Consider the following 19,461-nt stretch of genomic DNA (forward strand, 5'->3'; position numbering starts at 1 on the left):
TTGACCTTAGGTATGTGGGTTTATCTCTGGGCTTTCTATCTTGTTCCATTGATCTATGTTTCTGTTTTTGTGCCAGTACCATATTGTCTTGATTACTGTAGCTTTGTAGTATAATCTGAAGTCAGGGAGTCTGATTCCTCCAGCTCTGTTTTTTTCCCTCAAGACTGCTTTGGCTATTCAGGTTCTTTGTGTCTCCATACACATTTTAAGATTTTTTGTTCTAATTCTGTAGAAAATGCCATTGATAGTTTGATAGGGATTGCATTGAATCTGTAGATTGCTTTGGGTAGTATAGTCATTTTCAAAATATTGATTCTTCCAATCCAAGGACATGGAACATCTCTCCATCTGTTGGTATCATCTTTAATTTCTTTCATCAGTGTCTTATAATTTTCTGCATACAGGTCTTTTGTCTCCCATGGTAGGTTTACTTCTAGGTATTTTATTCTTTTTGTTGCAGTGGTAAATGGGAGTGTTTCCTTAATTTCTCTTTCACATTTTTCATCATTAGTGTATAGGAATACAAGAGATTTTTGTGTATTAATTTTGTGTCCTGCAACTTTACCCAATTCTTAGATTAGCTCTAGTAGTTTCCTGGTGGCATCTTTAGGATTCTCTCTATATAGTATCATGTCATCTGTAAACAGTGACAGTTTTACTTCTTTTTTTCCAATTTGTATTCCTTTTATTTATTTTTCTTCTCTGATTGCCGTGGCGAGGACTTCCAAAATTATGTTGCATAAGAGTGGTGAGAGTGGACATCCTTGTCGGTTCCTGATCTTAGAGGAAATGCTTTCAGTTTTTCACCATTGAGAATGATGTTTGCTGTGGGTTTGTCATATATGGCCTTTATTACACTGAGGTAGTTTCCCTCTATGCCCACTTTCTGGAGAGTTTTAATCATAATTGGGTGTTGAATTTTGTGAAAAGCTTTTTCTGCATCTATTGAGATGATCATATGGTTTTTATTCTTCAGTTTGTTAATATGGTGCATCCCATTGATTGATTTGCATATATTGAAGAGTCCTTGCATCCCTGGGATAAATCCCACTTGATCATGGTGTATGATCCTTTTAATGTGTTGTTGGATTCTCTTTGCTAGTATTTTGTTGAGGATTTTTGCATCTATATTCATCAGTGATATTGGTCTGTAATTTTCTTTTTTTGTACTGTCTTTGTCTGGTGTTCGTGTCAGGGTGATGGTGGCCTCAGAGAATGAGTTTGGGAGTTTTCCTTCCTCTGCAGGTTTTTGGAAGAGTTTGAGAAGGATGGGTGTTAGCTCTTCTCTAAATATTTGGTAGAATTCACCTGTGAATCCACCTGGTCCTGGACTTTTGTTTGTTGGAAGATATTTAATCACAGTTTCAATTTCATTACTTGTGGTTGTTCTGTTCATATTTTCTGTTTTGTTCTGGTTCAGTCTTGGAAGTTTATACCTTTCTAAGAATTTGTCCATATCTTCTAGGTTGTCCATTTTATTGGCATAAAGTTGCTTGTAGTATTCTCTTAGAATGCTTTGTATTTCTGCGGTGTCTGTTGTAACTTCTCCTTTTCATTTCTAATTTTATTGATTTGAGTCCTCTCCCTCTTTTTCTTGGTGAGTCTGGCTAGTGGTTTATCAACTTTGTTTATCTTCTCAAGGAACCAACTTTCAGTTTTACTGATCTTTGCTATTGTTTTCTTTGTTTCTATTTCATTTATTTCTACTCTGATCTTTATGATTTCTTTCCTTCTGCTAAGTTTCGGTTTTGTTTGTTCTTCTTTCTCTAGTTCCTTTAGGTGTAAGGTTAGATTGTTTATTTGAGATGTTTCTTGTTTCTTGAGGTAGGCTTGTATAGCTAAAAACTTCCCTCTTAGAACTGCTTTTGCTGTATCCCATAGGTTTTGGATCATCATATTTTCATTGTCTTTTTTCTCTAGGTATTTTTAAATTTCCTCTTTGATGTCTTCAGTGATCTCTTGGTTATTTAGTAACGTATTGTTTAGCCTCCAGGTGTTTGTGTTTTTTCCATTTTTCCCCTGTAATTGATTTCTAATCTTATAGCATTGTGGTCAGAAAAGATGCTTGATATGATTTTAGTTTTCTTAACTTTACTGAGGCTTGATTTGTGACCCACGATGTGATGTATCCTGGAGAATGTTCCGTGTGCACTTGAGAAGAAAATGTAATCTGCTGTTTTTGGATGGAATGTCCTATAAATATCAATTAAATCTTTCTGGTTTGTTGTGTCATTTAAAGTTTCTGTGTCTTTCTTTATTTTCATTTTGGATGATCTGTCCATTGGTGTAAGTGAGGTGTTAAAGTCCCCCACTATTATTGTGTTACTGTCAATTTCCTCTCTTATAGCTGTTAGCAGTTGTCTTATGTATTGAGGTGCTCCTATGTTGGGTGCATATATATTTATAATTGTTATATCTTCTTCTTGGATTGATCCCTGGATTATTATGTAGTGTCCTTCCTTGTCTCTTATAACATTCTTTATTTTAAACTCTTTTTTATCTGATATGAGTATTGCTACTCCAGCTTTCTTTTGATTTCCATTTGCATCGAATATCTTTTTCCATCCCCTCACTTTCAGTCTGTATGTGTCCCTAGGTCTGAAGTGGGTCTTTTGTAGACAGCATATATATGGGTCTTGTTTTTGTATCCATTCAGGAAGCCTGTGTTTTTTGGTTGGAGCATTTAATCCATTCACGTTTAAGGTAATTATCGATATGTATGTTCCTATTATCATTTTGTTAATTGTTTTGGGTTTGTTTTTGTAAGTCCTTTTCTTGTGTTTCTCACTTAGAGAAGTTCCTTTAGCATTTGTTGTAGAGCTGGTTTGGGGGTGCTGAATTCTCTTAGCTTTTGCTTGTCTGTAAAGCTTTTGATTTCTCCATCGAATCTGAATGAGATCCTTGCCGGATAGGGTAATCTTGGTTTTAGGTTCTTCCCTTTCATCACTTTAAGTATATCACTTATATACTCCCTTCTGGCTTGTAGTGTGTCTGCTGAGAAATCAGCTGTTAACCTTATGGGGGTTCCCTTGTATGTTATTTGTCATTTTTCTGTTGCTGCTTTCAATAATTTTTCTTTGTCTTTAAATTTTGCCAGTTTGATCACTGTGTGTCTCGGCGTGTTTCTCCTTGGGTTTATCCTGTATGGGAATCTCTGCGTTTCCTGGACTTGGGTGGCTATTTCCTTTCCCATGCTAGTGAAGTTTTTGACTATAATCTCTTCAAATATTTTCTCTGGTCCTTTGTCTCTCTCTTCTCCTTCTGGGACCCCTATAATGTGAATGTTGTTGCATTTAATGTTGTCCCAGATGTCGCTTAGGCTGTCTGCATTACTTTTCATTCTTTTTTCTTTATTCTGTTCCTCAGCAGTGAATTCCACCATTCTGTCTTCCAGGTCACTTATCCGTTCTTCTGCCTCAGTTATTCTGCTATTGATTCCTTCTGGTGTAATTTTCATTTCAGTTATTGTATTGTTCATTTCTGTTTGTTTGTTCTTTAATTCTTCTAGGTCTTTGTTAAGCGTTTCTTGCATCTTCTCCATCTTTGCCTCCACTCTTTTTCTGAGGTCCTGGATCATCTTCACTATCATTATTCTGAATTCTTTTTCTGGAAGGTTGCCTATCTCCACTTCATTTAGTTGTTTTTCTGGGGTTTTATCTTGTTCCTTCCTCTGGTACATAGCCTTGTGCCTTTTCATCTTGTCCCTCTTTCTCTGAATGTGGGTTTTGTTCTACAGGCTACAGGATTGTAGTTCTTCTTGCTTCTGCTGTCTGCCCTCTGGTGGATGAGGCTATCTATGAGGCTTGTGTAAATTTCCTGATGGGAGGGACTGGTGGTGGGTAGAGCTGACTGTTGCTCTGGTGGGCAGTGCTCACTAAAACTTTAATCCCCTTGACTGCTGATGGGTGGGGCTGGGTTCCCTCCCTGTTGGTTGTTTGGCCTGAGGGAACCCAACACTGGAGCCTTCCTGTGCTCTTTGGTGGGGCTAATGACAGACTCTGGGAGGGCTCACGCCAAGGAGTACTTCCCAGAACTTCTGCTATCAGTGTCCTTGTCCCCATGGTGAGCCACAGCCCCTCCCCCCACCACTCGCCTCTGTGGGAGACCCTCCAATAATAGTAGGTAGGTCTGGCTCAGTCTCCCTTGAGGTCACTTCTCCTTTCCCTGGGTCTTGATGTGCACAGTACTTTGTGTGTGCCTTCCAAGAGTGGAGTCTCTGTTTACCCCAGTCCTGTTAAAGTCCTGCAATCAAATCCCACTAGGCTTCAAAGTCTGATTCTCTAGGAATTCCTCCTTCCGTTGCCGGACCCCCAGGTTGGGAAGCCTGACGTGGGGCTCAGAACCTTCACTCCAGTGGTGGACTTCTGTGGTATAAGTGTTCTCCAGTCTGTGAGTCACCCACCCAGCAGTTATGGGATTTGATTTTATTGTGATTGCACCCCTCCTACTGTCTCATTGTGGCTTCTCCTTTGTCTTTTGATGTGGGGTATCTTTTTTGGTGAGTTCCAGTGTCTTCCTGTCGATGATTGTCCAGCAGCTAGTTGTGATTCTGGTGTTCTCACAAGAGGTTGTGAGAGCACCTCCTTCTATTCTGCCATCTTGGTTCCCATCCCCTATTGTGGTTTTAGTTTGCTTTTACTGTTGAGCAGTGGTGTTGAGTATCTTTTCATATGCTTATCAGTCATCTAGATGTTGTCTTTTGAGAAGTACCTTCCTGAGTCTTACAGGGCAAATAGGTTTCTGAGTAATCCCCCTAAAATCTCTAGTTTTGTCAGCAGTTCTAGCTCATCTAAGAATCCCTGGGTTGGTCTCTCTTTTCATAGTATTAAATTTTGGACTCTATGAATTTTATGTCTGTAATGTTTACACAATTTATACTACAGTAAAAAGGCTTGTAGGTAAATTATTTCAGTTGCTTAGAGCAGTGTTTGTTCAATTTTTCCACAGAAGTCTCTTAGCCACAAGGGAGAGTAAGTGCATAACCGCAGGGGCACTTGGAGCCCTGTCAAGGCCTGAGGTAGCCACTGGGAACAAGAAATGTTTCTTTGGACTCTTCTGTTTTATCTTTAAAGTATGTTCTGTTTCTTAGGGGATATGGTTTGTTTTCACATGAAAGTAGCATTTAAATGATTCTAGCTTTTACTCCTAAATTTAGAGTGAAATTGAGGGAGGATTCAGGAGTCTGTACCATGTTTATTCAGCAGCCTGAAGTATCTCTGGCAGCCCTGGGCTTAGGGTCTCTATGTATTGTCTTCATTAGCCCATTTCCTTTATCAGGCCTAGGTGGTTAAGAAAGTTTCACGGTAATTACTGACAGAGGCAAAACAATATCTCAGGTCTCATTGCTGTCTCTCCTCACCCTCCCCACCCCCGCCCCAATACTGTTCGATCACCTAGTACTAAGGTGAAATCATGGGATTATACCTTGAAAGTTCAGACAGACAAGAACTGAATAAATATGCAGCAGCCTGAGAAAATTTAAAAAAAGAGTGCTCTTATTGGACCAAAAATATTGAGGATTTTCTGGAAAAAGAAAAACAGGTATTCTAATTTTAGAAGTTAAATGCAAGTTTAATTTGATCTTAGCTGTTGGGGAAGTGCTAAAGATCATATAAGGAATGTTAATGCTGTGTCTTCTGTTGAATTATGTATTTGTCTATAAAATGGTCTTCCTCAAAGGAGTTTATGATTTTAAGTATCCAGTAATTTGTTCTAAGTAAGTTTTTGTTACTTAAGTTTTAGTTACTTCTGAATCCTTAACTATGCCATACTTAGTCATTCTTGCTTTTTGGGACACGTTTTCCTTAAATTGCTTATAGTTGACGCTTTTGATTACATTGATTCCCTAAAGTTAAAAAATTGAAAACGTATAATTTTGAGATAAAATACTGTGCTTTTTTTTTTTGGTAGCAACATAATTTTATTATAGTTAGGAGTTAATGCCTAGAAACAAGTAGTACAAGTTAGGTAACGCTGTATTGTTTCAGGATTCTCAGTAAGCGTTCATCAAAGATTCTTGTGGTTAAAACAGTAAACTTCTATGTCTGTACTCTTTTGTTCTGTTTTATAATGTTGTGATATGATGTTTTTAAGTAGTTTCAGCAAGTCATTAGGTAGATTGTTATTCTGAATGAGCACTTGCTTAATAAAGGAAAGGGTGCAGCGGGATTCTTTTCAGGTTACTGTGTCCAAAAGCCAGTTAAAACCATACAAAAATAAAACAGCAGTGTTATAATTGGTCAGTAAATGTTGATGAGAATTCAGTTTTTATAACTGAATTATAAATTTTTTGTCAATAAAATACTTATTTGGTAATCTTTTAATTAAAATATAGAGTCTTTCCTGCACAGTGATGAGTATGCAGTGTGATAAAATGTTTGACATCAAAGACTTTTGAAATTAAAGTGTAACAATACATATTTTTTTTTATTGTGGCAAACTCTTAAATTTATCATCTTAACAATTTTTAAGTGTACAGAATGGTATTGTTAACTGTGTGTACATTGTTGTACAACAGATATCTAGAATTTTTCATCTTGTATGACTGAAACCCTATACGCATTGCACAATAGCTCCCTGTCTGCCTTCCCAACCCCTGGCAACCACCATTGTACTTTCTGTTTCTATGAGTTTGATTACTTTAGGTACTGCATATAAGTGGAATCATGCAGGATTTGACTTTTTTTGATTGTCTTATTTCACTTAGCATAATGTCCTCAAGGTTCATCTGTGTTTTAGCATATGACAGCTTTCTTAAAGGCTGAATAATATTCCATTGTGTATATGTGTGTGTGTGTGTGTGTGTGTGTGTGTGTGTATGTGTATGTATATATATGTATAATATATATAACATTTTCTTTATCCATTTGTCTGTTGGTGGACATTTATGTTACTTCCACACTTTGGCTATGTGAATAATGCTGCAATGAACATGAATGTGTCACCATATCTGTTTTTAAAGGCTGTATCAATTTTTCTCTTGCAGATATATTCGACTTTATGGGAGAAAATTTAGCAAAGAAGATCATGTTCTTTTTATCAAATTATTATATGAGCTGGTATCAATTCCAAAACTGGAAATCAGCATGATGCAGGGATTTGCACGTCTCTTAATCAACTTGTTAAAGTAAGTCAATTTCCTGTGATTTCTGGTAAGGTTTTTTTTTTTTTTTCTTCAACGTTTTAGGGAATGAGGAGAGCTAAGTGTTCTTTGGTAAGAAGACCAAGTCCCAAATTACCATTTTGGAAAAAGATCGCAGAAAACTTTTTCATAAGTTTAAACCCCATGTGTTAATTAACCTTTTAATTAAGATTCCTTTTCCTCCATGAAGCCTTCTCTTCTCTAGTACATACTGAACTATATGTTGTCTGATTGTTTCATTTATACTAATTACCTTCCCTTATGTAGATTGTAAGATCCTTGAGAAGACAGGGATCATTTATTCTTTTGCTTATCCCAGGCACCCAGCACAATTCGGGAAACATTAAGTACTCCATAGATAGTGTGGGAACGTATGAAACTCATCTACAATAATGGTGACACAAATTTTAATGCCTGTTTTTACCTGGTGCCCCTTGAGGTTTGGACAGCAGCAAAAGTCCTGGTGCATTGTTCTTCCTCCTACCATGTTTTGCCAGTGAGTGGCTGAGGATGGGGAAAAGCACAACCCACTGTGATAACAGCAACATTTAACAACTGTTCTCCCTGTGTAGTATGTGTAGTATACATACCCTGAGCAAGCGTACACACATGTATTTACTCTTTTCTTTAATTAGGAAAAAGGAACTTCTTTCAAGAGATGACTTGGAGTTACCTTGGAGACCACTTTATGACATGGTGGAAAGAATATTATATTCTAAGACAGAGCACCTGGGATTAAATTGGTTTCCTAAGTAAGTATTTGCATTTAAAGTACTTTTGGGGGAGCACTTTTGGGGACTTTTAGGGGTTTGATCATAATTGAGAAATGTTGGGTTACTTGAGATAAGCAAGCAAATACACATTTTAATGTGCTCATTTTTATGTATCTTGACTCCTAAAACAATTTATTGTCCTCTTTAAACTATATCCGAAGCTGCACTTAAGAATTTCCCACCACCATATCTCTAACAGCTAACATCACCATACTGGCCAAAGAAAACAAGAGATTTTTGTTTGAAATCTAATATTTTGTCACGCACATTTGGCGTTCTTCATAGTATATCCACATGTGTTTTAATTCTTCAAGTAAAATGAATGCTTCAAGAGGAGGAGCTTTGCCTATTCTAGGGGACACCCACATCCCAGAGCACACACACTCCCAGTTAAAGAAGCATCAGTTTCAGTGATTGACTGTCTTATAGCATAAACTATTCAAATGCATGGTCTTTGGTTTATATTATTTTCTAGTAATGTTTAGACATAATAAGATTATAAATCTCTGGCTGTTTATGGCTTCTTGTACACACATCCTGACTCTTCCAGATCTCTAATTTTGGTACATTTTGTATTTTATTCTGAACCTTTACAGAGTACAGTCTGTCCTTTTTGATTAATAGTGATTTCAGGCTTCACTGCAAAGTGTCATTTTTCCCTGTTAACAAGGGTTTGTCCAGTTGTGATCTAGCTCTTAATTTTCTCAGTCTTAGCATGTTTGGCTTAAAATACTCTTAAATTTGTGATTGAGGTTTATTTTTAGGAAATCTTTTTTAAAACTTTTAATAGCTGTTACCTCTTATTATCTAGAGTTGTTTCTCATATACATATGCACTCATTTCCTGAAGAACACCATTTTATATGCCTGTATTATTTTCCTTCTTCTCTTTTATAAATGAAGTCTTTGAACATTTATTTCTGTGGTTTTTCTCTCAATCCTAGACATGTTTACATGTCTACCCAGTTCAGTTCATTTAATCCATGATTAATCCTCAGGCCTCACTTAAGTCAGCAGTCGTAAGTGAATTTTTTTGAAAATGACTGCAGATGGCAGACTTTAAAGACTTTTAGGTCATAGGTAAAGAGTGAAATGATGTAAATGGAAAGAGTAAAAAAAAAACTATAGGTAATTGTGAACTTAGGCCCTAATTGTTTTTTGGACAGTAGTCATAGATCCTGTCAGAAGGTATTTCAGTCAGTCACATGGTCAGAAGGTATTTATTTCCTGAAGATTTCATGTGTTAAAACAAGGAAACCCATTTCAACCATAAAAATGGCAGAATTCATCATGAAACTAAATGGTACAATGTTCAAGTGTGTTTTTACTAATATTTATTATGAAAACCCCAAATTTAACATGAAAGATTACTTTTGAGTTTTATTTCTGCTGGAGGGAGCATGGAACAGACTGCATTGACTAGACCTCAAAATCTGAGCCTATTGAACTTTTTTTTTTTAAGCTGTTTTATTTATTTATTTTGGCTGCGTTGGGTCTTTGTTGCTGCGTGTGGGCTTTCTCTAGTTGCGGTGAGCGGGGGCTACTCTTCGTTGAGGTGTGCGGGCTTCTCATTGCGGTGGCTTCTCTTGTTGTGGAGCACAGGCTCTAGGTGCACAGGCTTCAGTAGTTGCAGCATGCAGGCTTAGTAGTTGTGGCTCGCAGGCTCTAGAGCGCAAACTCAGTAGTTGTGGTGCACAGGCTTAGTTGCTCCACAGCATGTGGGATCTTCCTGGACCAGGGATTGAACCCGTGTCCCCTGCATGGGCAGACGGATTCTCAACCACTGGGCCACCAGGGAAGTCCTGAGCCCATTGAACTTTTGACTAGAATCACCATTTCATAGATTTCAGGGACCTTTAAACAGAGTTCAAAATCAGTTATCTTTCTAAAATTTTCCTGGCTCATTTTTTGACTGCCTCTGAAAGTCTTTGGTAAATCATGGGGGAGGGAAAGCTATTCCTTCAGTAATTTCTCCTTCTTCAGCATTTCTTTTACTTCTTTATAACCAAGTGTCACACTTTCTGCCCTGACAGGTGGAACTTTGCAAAGGCAGCCATTTTTTTTTAAGTACTGTGTCATTATTAATAAATATCTATGGCTTTCCTCTTCAGCGATGCCATTGTTTTCCAGGAAATTTTGTTAACACTTATTTCTGTTAGTGTCAGTCATTGTTTATAGTTCCTCCCCTGCATCTTGATACTAATTACCATGTCATTTCCTGAAGTTTCACATCATCCTTGCTGTTATGGAAACCTTCCTTAAAAGTTTCACCATGGCTGTTCTTGGTCTTTCAAAGAGACGTCAAGTCTTTGATGAAATCTTAACTTGGTTTACAGCGTGACTCTTAACTCTAATAGACTTTTGTATTCTATAGATAACTATTCCAAAATGAAATTCATACATAACATGACCTTTCTACACTCAAAAATAAATATAAATAATGTTTTAACCATAAAAGAAATAATGGGAAAGTAGTTTATTATAAAGCAATATATATTTCAAACATGCATGCACTATTATACTAAAAAACACAGTATGGGGTACTTCTCTGGTGGTCCAGTGGTTAAGAATCCACCTTTCAATGCAAGGGACGTGGGTTTGACTCCTGGTCAGGGAGCTAAGATCCCACATGCCACGGGGCAACTAAGCCCGCACGCCATAACTACTGAGCCCCATGTGCCACAACTAGAGAGAAGCCCGTGCGCCACAATGAAAGATCCCGCGTGCCACAACTAAGACCTGACGCAGCCAAAAATAAATAAATAAATATTTTTTAAAAAAACAGTATGGTATTCAGATTTTGCATCTACTTATAATGAGTAAGTTTGGATTTAAAAGTAAAAAGGTCAAAACACATTCTGTATCAGAAGTACAAGAAAATCTAAGAGCAGCATTGTTAGCAGACATTGAAATAAAAACTAGTGCTAGGATACAGAATAACAGGCCCCACTTACTTAAATATGATGAGAGAGAGAGAGAGAGAAATAGCTTTAATTTCAGACTACTGACTGGGAAAAAAAAGAAGTAAGATACTGTTGCAGTTGAGCTGGCCTTATTTATAACATAGTGTCACAATAATTCTTTATGTAATTATGTGGGATGGTGTAGTTACTTAGTATTACAAAACATTATTTTTAAACATTATCACGTGTGAAAGAGATAGGCAAAGGATGAATTAGGAAAAGAAACATTAATACATGAAGCCATAGAGAATTTGTGCGGCAGACTTTTACCAAAATAAACAATGTCAATGTGTAATTTTCACAACATAAATTGTCTTTTGTGCCCTACCAAAATAAGGATGACATTCCAGAAAAACATGAAGCATTTTAATAAAATTATTAATGAAATTCTCTGACATCCTCATTCTTTGTGTGTCTGCTAATTGCAAGTGTAGTGACACTTGGTTCTAAGACTGTTAAAGCAATCTTCAATCTTAGTTACATATTTGTATGAAAACTACACATGCACGGGGATTTGGTTTTGGCAAATCAAGTGGGGCAACTGAAATTGCCATGATGCTGTAATTTTTTTTCTTTCAGGAATCATGAATAACCGTAGGTAAAATTTTCAGCCAAAGTACAGCCTTCCTTCAATTTACATGTTAGCTGTATTCCTAGAGATTTGATGTCTGTTAAAACTGTGTGAAAAATAGTTAATGTTTAAAGCAGTTAACTTTTAGGTTCAAGAATTTTTAACCTGTATGACCGTGCATTGGGACATTTGAAAGTCTTGCAGTAATAATTTTTTGTTGAGTCTGGCTATTTCATGAATTGCAGGATATCGAATATACCTGGCTTTTAATCACTAAAGGTCCAGTGAGTCCTCCCCCCAATTGTGATAGTTAAAAATGTCCCTTGAATTTCCAGAATGCGCCCTGTATGTGGTTAGAGGCTTATGGATTTGCTATCCTCTTAGCCTGCATCTGTGCAAGTTAAAGTTTCCTGCCTCATTAATCAGTCCCTCCTGTTTTCTTACCACTGGTCCAGCACTTTTTGTTTTCTTTTTTTCTGTTTTTAATTCTGTAAGATCCAGGACTTATAGTTTCCAAACCAGTATTCTTTTTCCTGTTCCAGTGCTTCTCAGATTGTCCATTTAATACCTCCTTCCCTTTCCCCAAAGATTTTTCTTAAGAGGTGTGGTGTGAGAAATTTCTTGGAATTTTTACATTTTATCTAAACATTCATATCTTCATTAGGCATATTAAGTAATGCTTTCATAAGTAAAAATTTCTTCCATATGTATCACTTGACTAAAGTTAATGCTCCAAGAAGATGAACTCTATTGGCCTAGTGGCTTGGAGCACTTACACACGGGGCTGTGTGCGTCCACTAAAAGGATCACACATTGTGAAGTGCAGCTCTGTTGATGCATCCTGTTTTTAAAAATGATGTGTTATTCTAGTTTGAAGGGATCAGAAAGAATACTGGGCATCTGGAACTACATTTGAGGGGGCACTTTCTTAGTGAGAGGCAGCACTGTAGGACAAAATTTGAAACTTAATGTCTCTTCTGTTAAAAAAAAAAAAGGTAGAAAAAATGGTACTTAAAACAGTTTTTCAGAATTGTAATTAATTCTTTATTCATTTTCTCTAATTTGCTTTAATCTTTTTACTGTTATTATCATATTTCACCTCTCCTTTTGAAAGGAGTACCTGTTACCATATTTCCATTCAGGTCACACTGTATATAGTTACAACAATTAACTTTGAAAGATTTTCAGATTCTTTGGTGCTTGGAATTTATTCATCACACTTGCCTTGATTTTAATATTGGAGGAATCTGATGTGTTAGAGACACTAGTTGGAGAGCCATGCAACAGTACTTTCACTTTTTGTTCCTCACAGCTAGTCTCTGTTGAGTGAATTTCCAAAATGGGATCATTTAAAACATTTTAAAATTTACTTTTCCACTTAAGATACTATTTAGTACCCTAGTATAGCAAGTGTTTATAGCCCAGGGATAGAAGTGTGACTTAAGGAGCCCTTTAATATGGCATGCTTTTGGAGTTAGTATTTTGTTTTGAGTATTTTCATTTTAAATGTATTCTGACACATTTTGAAACAGTTTTGTCAGCTGACTGCATGTGTTCATAACTGTTTTTAGAATACCATTTTTATAATCAAAAGTGAAAGCTTGCTTCATTTGTTAACTTTTTAAACTCATGTGCCTTATGTGTTTGTCTTTATTGAAACCACTGTTTAGAATGCCATGCATTTCAACATCATTTTAAAAGCTGGTTCCATTGTTTGAAGCAAGGATTATTAAACTTTCTTCTCCTTTCCCCTATTTTCTTCTCTGTTCTCTCCTCCTTCCCTCCTTCTTTCTGTCTTTTTGCCTCAGTGGCAAAAGACCCTTTTTACTTTCATCTGCTTTTATTTTCTACTGGAGAAACAATTTGTAGGGTTTTTATTCAAAAGAAAAATTAAAATTGGAAAAAACCTAGGTAGTTGTGAACTCGATACTAGCAACTTAAGAACTGCTTATTGTTTACTTTGTAAAAGAAGCATTTGAAGCTTTTGGGCATGATTTTATATCATAAAACAGTGTCCCACACACTTAATTGGAATAACATATTGCAGGTTACAAATGTAGGCAGCACGGTAAAGAAAGGTATTGCTACTAACAAAATATGGGGGAATTATGCATAGATCAGTTTTTACAAATGAACTTAGATAATTCATGTTTGAATTGCTATGTCTGTATATATACATTTATTTAGTCTTATCACTATCAGTTTAGTTTTTGTGGGTTGTTTGGTGTTTTAAAGGTTTACATATTTGCATCATGAGTAGCTTGGGCCTAGATAACTCATTTACGTTTTAAAAAATATTTAAATATCTATTTTTCTTTTATATATATTCTAAGGTGGATCATATAGTATTAAACTATTTCATTTTTCATATTAATCTGCCTCTGGAGAAATTTGATATTTCCCTTTTCTGGTACTTGTTCTTGATTTCTTCTTTCTCTGTTACATCTATCAAAGGACCATTTGAATTGGTGCTCTTATCCTGAAGATACAGTTAAATCCTTTGTTCCCCCATCAACACATGAAAATGACATGTTCTTAACCTGTGTTGGGGGTTTCTTGATATGTGTAGCCACATTTCTAAGCTTAAGTTACTACCAGCAACTCAAGAATGATCTTTATCTACAGAATTTAACATGATAATGAAATGATGAAAGTAATTTGTCTGAGAACCTGTTGAAATTTTAAATAGTTTACAGTTATTTTGTTAATAAACAATGATTATTAATATGGCATTTGCAGTGATTTTTTTTAACATGGTATTTGAGGAATATTCTATTTGCTTTTCAAAAAATTCTATTTTTATTTAGAAATTAGAGAATAATTGGTTGATTTTATTAATTTTTATTAATGACTTTGATAGTGCTTCTTTCAAAAGTTGTGCTACAATGATCTTTCTCTAGAAACTGCTCTTTGTAAAGCAATTTTAAAAATACTCAGTTCACATTGATCAGGCTTGTTATCACTTGTTTTTTTTTTTTTTTTTTTTTGTGGTACGCAGGCCTCTCACTGTTGTGGCCTCTCCCATTGCGGAGCACAGGCTCTGGACGCGCAGGCTCAGCGGCCATGGCTCATGGGTCCAGCCGCTGCGCGGCATGTGGGATCTTCCCGGACCGGGGCATGAACCCATGTCCCCTGCATTGGCAGGCGGACTCTCAACCACTGCACCACCAGGGAAGCCCATACACACTCTTTTTACACGAGTAGTCAGAATCATTACAATTTCTTAACATTTACTTGCCATAGAGGCATACTTTTTTCTTGAAGTAATTGTATTGAAAAACCCATGTTAATGCTACATCATGATGAAGATGTTGTAATTTATTTAGGCTGTCCTCAGGTAAAATTATCTTGAACCTAATTTTGTGTGAAGTGGCCGTGAAAAATGACTGCTGATTTAACTAAGCAGTATTAGATTTTGTAAGATTAGATATGAGATGGATAGTGTTTGACTAACTGATGATAGATTTGTTTGGATTTAGGAAAAGCAGGACAAAACTGATACATTAAGTTACAAGGAGGTTGAGGCAGAGGTATGTAGAATATACCAGGGTTATAGTTTCCCAGTTCATTTATAAAAAAGCAAATATGATTACTCTGAAGTTAAATTTTAGTTCAAGTATTGTGAAGTGAAGCTGAACGTACTTCTGGCCGTGGGCAGTCCACACTACTCTCCTCTTGAATTTGTCATTTGCTGTACATTTCTCTGGTTTAGAAGTGAATATTGTCCTGACAGTTAGGTAAGGCTAAGGAGGTAGGAATCATAAACCTCCAGGTTTATATAAGTCCACTATCTCAGTAACTGGAGTCTAAGGCTTTTGGCTTTCCTCAGGCTTCTCTGCTACATATTTGGCATTTATTTACTTAAGGCATACTTAAGTACTTAAGTATTTATTTGGCATACTTTATTAACATAAGGAATCATAAAGAACATCATCATAAGGAAATTGCATCCCAGAGAGGAAAATTCACACAGGGTCATTTGTTGAAACTGGGACAAGAGCTCAAGAACTGGGACAAGAACTTACTTTCTGCCCTGATAAATAGGGTGGCAGTTGGGGAAGGACTTTTCTATTTTGATGCAATTTCCTAAATGTAAATTAATAGCTTCTCAGAGGCAGTAGAATAAATGTAAAAGCAAAATGAGTACAAATTTTCATTCTAAAGGAGATTGAAAACATAATTTATTTTGGCCAGATATGAAATAATAATTGTAGTTAACATTTATTGTGCTTAATTCTGGGCCAGATAACTGCATTCTTTACATTATCTTATTTAATTTTTGTAACAGCTCTTATATAGATATGAAGCTATAATACTGCGCTACTAGTAAGTAGCAGGACAGGTATTCAAATTCAGAGTCATCTGACTCTAAGCCCAGACTGTGAACCATTCATTACATGATATACTGTGGCTTTCTTTTCAAGCTGACATGTGCTTACTAAGAGGAAATAGGGTATGAGAAAACCCACCCAAAACTTAGTCCCTCTGTAGATCCCTTTTTTTTTTTTGCGGTATGCGGGCCTCTCACTGCTGTGGCCTTTCCCGTTGTGGAGCACAGGCTCCGGATGCTCAGGCTCAGCAGCCATGGCCCACGGGCCCAGCTGCTCCGCGGCATGTGGGATCCTCCCGGACTGGGGCACAAACCCGTTTCCGCTGCAACGGCAGGCGGACTCTCAACCACTGCGCCACCAGGGAAGGTGTGTAGTTCCCTTTTGATTTAAAAAAAAAAAGTGTTTTGAATTGTTGTCACTTTAATATTAGAAATTTCCAACAATTGGAAAAGTTTTTAGTGATTATTCACTCCCTCTAAAAATTAGTGAAATATAATCTAGTAGCATCTAGCCTTAACCTTTTATTTTATTTTTAAACAGAAACATTGTTCCCTTCATCTTGAGAGATTACAAGAATCACAAAAGGTCACTATACAGATATCACAGGTTAGAGAGATTGTACCCTTTTCTGGATAAAGAGTATAAATCCAATGGCACAGGCCTTATATATAAGGAGGGGTTGAAACTGACTTTATTTAGATGAACTAAATCACATTCCCACACACTCTATTCCTCTAATGAGTGAAGTGACAGCTATCAAGTCTTATAATTAACCTACTCTTCTAAAGAGTGAAGGGAACTGGAGAAAACATGTAGCTATGCAGCCTTTTATGACTTGCTTTCTAGAATCATTTTTGACATTATGTGGAAGTTTGTTGGTAGACTGGAAAAATTACCAGTGAAAATAGCAGATTTTCTGTGTTGCACTCTCAAACAAGCTGCCACAGAAACAGTTAAAAGTAAATGTAAAGTTAACATGAACACAAACATTAGGAACTGGTAGAATTATAGATCTTCTACTTATTTCCTTGGACCATAAGTTTACCATTTTAGAATTATCTTTTTAAAAATCTGCATTTAAGTTGATCTCTTATTTCGTTTGGAACTAGATGAATCTTCAGATCTTACCTATGAATTCTAAAATTTGTTTCTAAGTTGGTTCTTTGGTCCAAACTGAAGGAAGATCGAAAGATCGATGTTCTTTGTTGTCCTGATAGAAAATGTTTATAGAGCTTTGTAAATAAATAAATATATTTATAATATATGTGTATCTGTAAATGAACACAGCCTTGTTATAAGCACTTTGGAAATGCCCAGAAGTAAAAATCACAGTCGTTGTCTTCAGGGAGTTGTAAATGTAGTTGGAGAGAAGTTTGCTCCCCTCCCCCTCCTTTTTTTTTTAACTAGGCAAACTTAGATGTTCCCTCAATTAAACTCTGTTTCTGAATTGATGAGGGTTTTTTTTGTGAGAGAAGGTAACATCTCTCTTTGATAATCAGAGAAACTGCTCCACAATGGCTCTCTGGCCATATGGTCATCTTTTTTATTTTAGAATTATCTCATGAGTTGTAGCCCAGTTTCCTCTTCAGTTAATTTTTTTCTGAGTACTTTTGAAATTAAAGAGGATTCTTACTGCTTCAAGTAATGAAATTATAGTTTTCTCTCTTGGTTATATAGTACATTGATTACTTGTGTTGAGTTTGGTTTGTGTTATTCCTTGGAATTTCTTTGGAAATTAGTTCTTAAACTTTCAGAGAAGTTGGATAGACTTCTGGACTTAAGAATTTCAAGCAGCTTAATGAGAAAGTGTCAGGTGGAAGCACTACCTGAAAGTTACCCTTTCCCCCATAATTTTTTCTCTTGAGATTTGGGGACTTGTTTTATTTTTACTTGTATACATCACATTGTAAGTAGTCACACATTTATTTTTAAATTCCAGTTCAAAATGACTCTTTGTTTTGTTAATTTGCATTTGACCTCTTTTGACTGTGGTCTACTTAAAATTTTAAATATCCCTTCTGGTGATGTGTGTTTAAACCAGTACACACTAGCCTTTTCATTAAAGTAGAAGTGTTTATTATAAGTTCATATACAAATATTTATGTTGTTCTCCTAAATTCACTTGAACCACCTACAAGTTGGAAAATAAGTTACAGCTTTTAATGTTCCTCAGCTGACTTTTTAAGTAGCTGGTCAGAAAGGTGGCAGTTGCTTATTATTTTGATGATCGTTGCTGGCAATAAAGTGCCTTGGAGGGTTATAAAACTCTCATTAGTAGGTTACAGAAAACTGGTTTCTGGTAGTTGCTTACAGAAGCACACCAGACTTTTTGCTGTTTGTTTTTTGATATAAAAGCACTTTAATAAAAGTTAAAAATTAGTATTTGAAGCCACTGAACATACTTCTTGATGTATTGATAGGTTTATGGTCATTGCTGCCCACTTAGTAAAGATCGAAGATGATTTGCCCTTTTTCTAGTTTTCTTCCCTTTTTTTCACTGCATAGAATGAGCAAAATGAAGGCAAAGGGAAGAGTAGATTATGGAGTTTAGGTAGTTAATTGTTAGAGTTTTGTCTGTATGAAAAAGAACGATTAGTTATTCCATATACACAGATAATATCTAAATGTATGAGTGTATCTTAGAGATATTTATTAAAGATGTGTTCTTAAAATACACCAACCTAATTTATCAAATGGCTTTTTCCCCCCAGTTCTGTAGAAAATGTTCTCAAAACACTCGTGAAAAGCTGCCGACCGTAAGTAGCTTCTCAATTTATAAAGCCTCTTATTGTTTCTGTGGGCTTTCCCCCAACTTTAGTATGCTTTGAAGAGGAATTTAGAGGTATAACTAGTCTCCGATATTGTGATGTTAGTCACTGGGCACAACATCATCTCCAACTTTTCAACTGAACTTTTCAGATTTCATTTATAAATTTAGAAATTTTTAAGTGGTGTACATGTCAGTCACCCATTATAAAGTAAGAATGCAATAATGTACGTATAACTGGCTTCATCTGAAAGGTTTTCCTAGAGTATTGTTACTCAGATCAAAACTATTTTCCAAAATGAGCCTTGTAGGTCTTATATTAAAATGGATAATAATAAGATGGCACATAAGTTTTTTTCTACTGTGTTTTGTTTCAGTAGAATATTTGACTTTGAATATCCCATATTCTTATGTTTAAAGATGAATATGGATATAATTTAGTTTAGTTAAAGTCCAGTTGTGTGGATTTGAACTATTTTTTCATTCTTGTTTATCAGGCTGTTCTAAGACATACTTCTACTATGAATGCAGTGAATTCTTTTGAGTGGAAATTCGTATATTTATCATATGCTTGTAATATGAGTTAAAGTTATTTTATAGACCAGATACTTGTTGCTGACCTCCTATACTACTCAGTCTCTGGCAAATGTATTTTCAAGATATAAAATGTCTCCTTTTAAGAGGCTTAAGATCTAACCTGAGTCATTCAATAAGCCACCCCGGAGCAGTGTCATTTTGTGAAACTTGATCATCACTGAGGTACTTACTGGTTTTTAGGTTCTTAGATAATTCATAGAATGCCCAAGCTTTTGTTTTGGATTACTAGGCTAACAGTTGATTCTGAAAAATTAGGAAGGGAAATCAATGTATGAGATCTTTGAAGGTAGAATATATGAATATATTCTGCCTTTAAAAA

The 19,461-nt window shown here is 35.9% G+C and overlaps 1 protein-coding gene across 2 annotated transcripts in view; it reads left to right on the forward strand.

The window, feature by feature from the left end:
- The window catches only part of PSME4 (proteasome activator subunit 4), a 102,236-nt gene that overhangs the window by 21,851 nt on the left and 60,924 nt on the right, over window positions 1–19,461 (forward strand). The window contains exons 2-5 of one of the 2 annotated variants that reach the window (XM_067007603.1): window positions 6,986–7,126; window positions 7,777–7,893; window positions 16,319–16,384; window positions 18,490–18,534. In XM_067007603.1, coding sequence (XP_066863704.1) covers window positions 6,986–7,126; window positions 7,777–7,893; window positions 16,319–16,384; window positions 18,490–18,534 — 369 coding nt within the window. The remainder of the gene's footprint in view (window positions 1–6,985; window positions 7,127–7,776; window positions 7,894–16,318; window positions 16,385–18,489; window positions 18,535–19,461) is intronic. The other variant, XM_059078931.2, reaches the window with a different exon arrangement.

This window comes from Kogia breviceps, chromosome 11, assembly GCF_026419965.1.
Source record: "Kogia breviceps isolate mKogBre1 chromosome 11, mKogBre1 haplotype 1, whole genome shotgun sequence".
NCBI classification, from domain to species: domain Eukaryota; kingdom Metazoa; phylum Chordata; class Mammalia; order Artiodactyla; family Physeteridae; genus Kogia; species Kogia breviceps.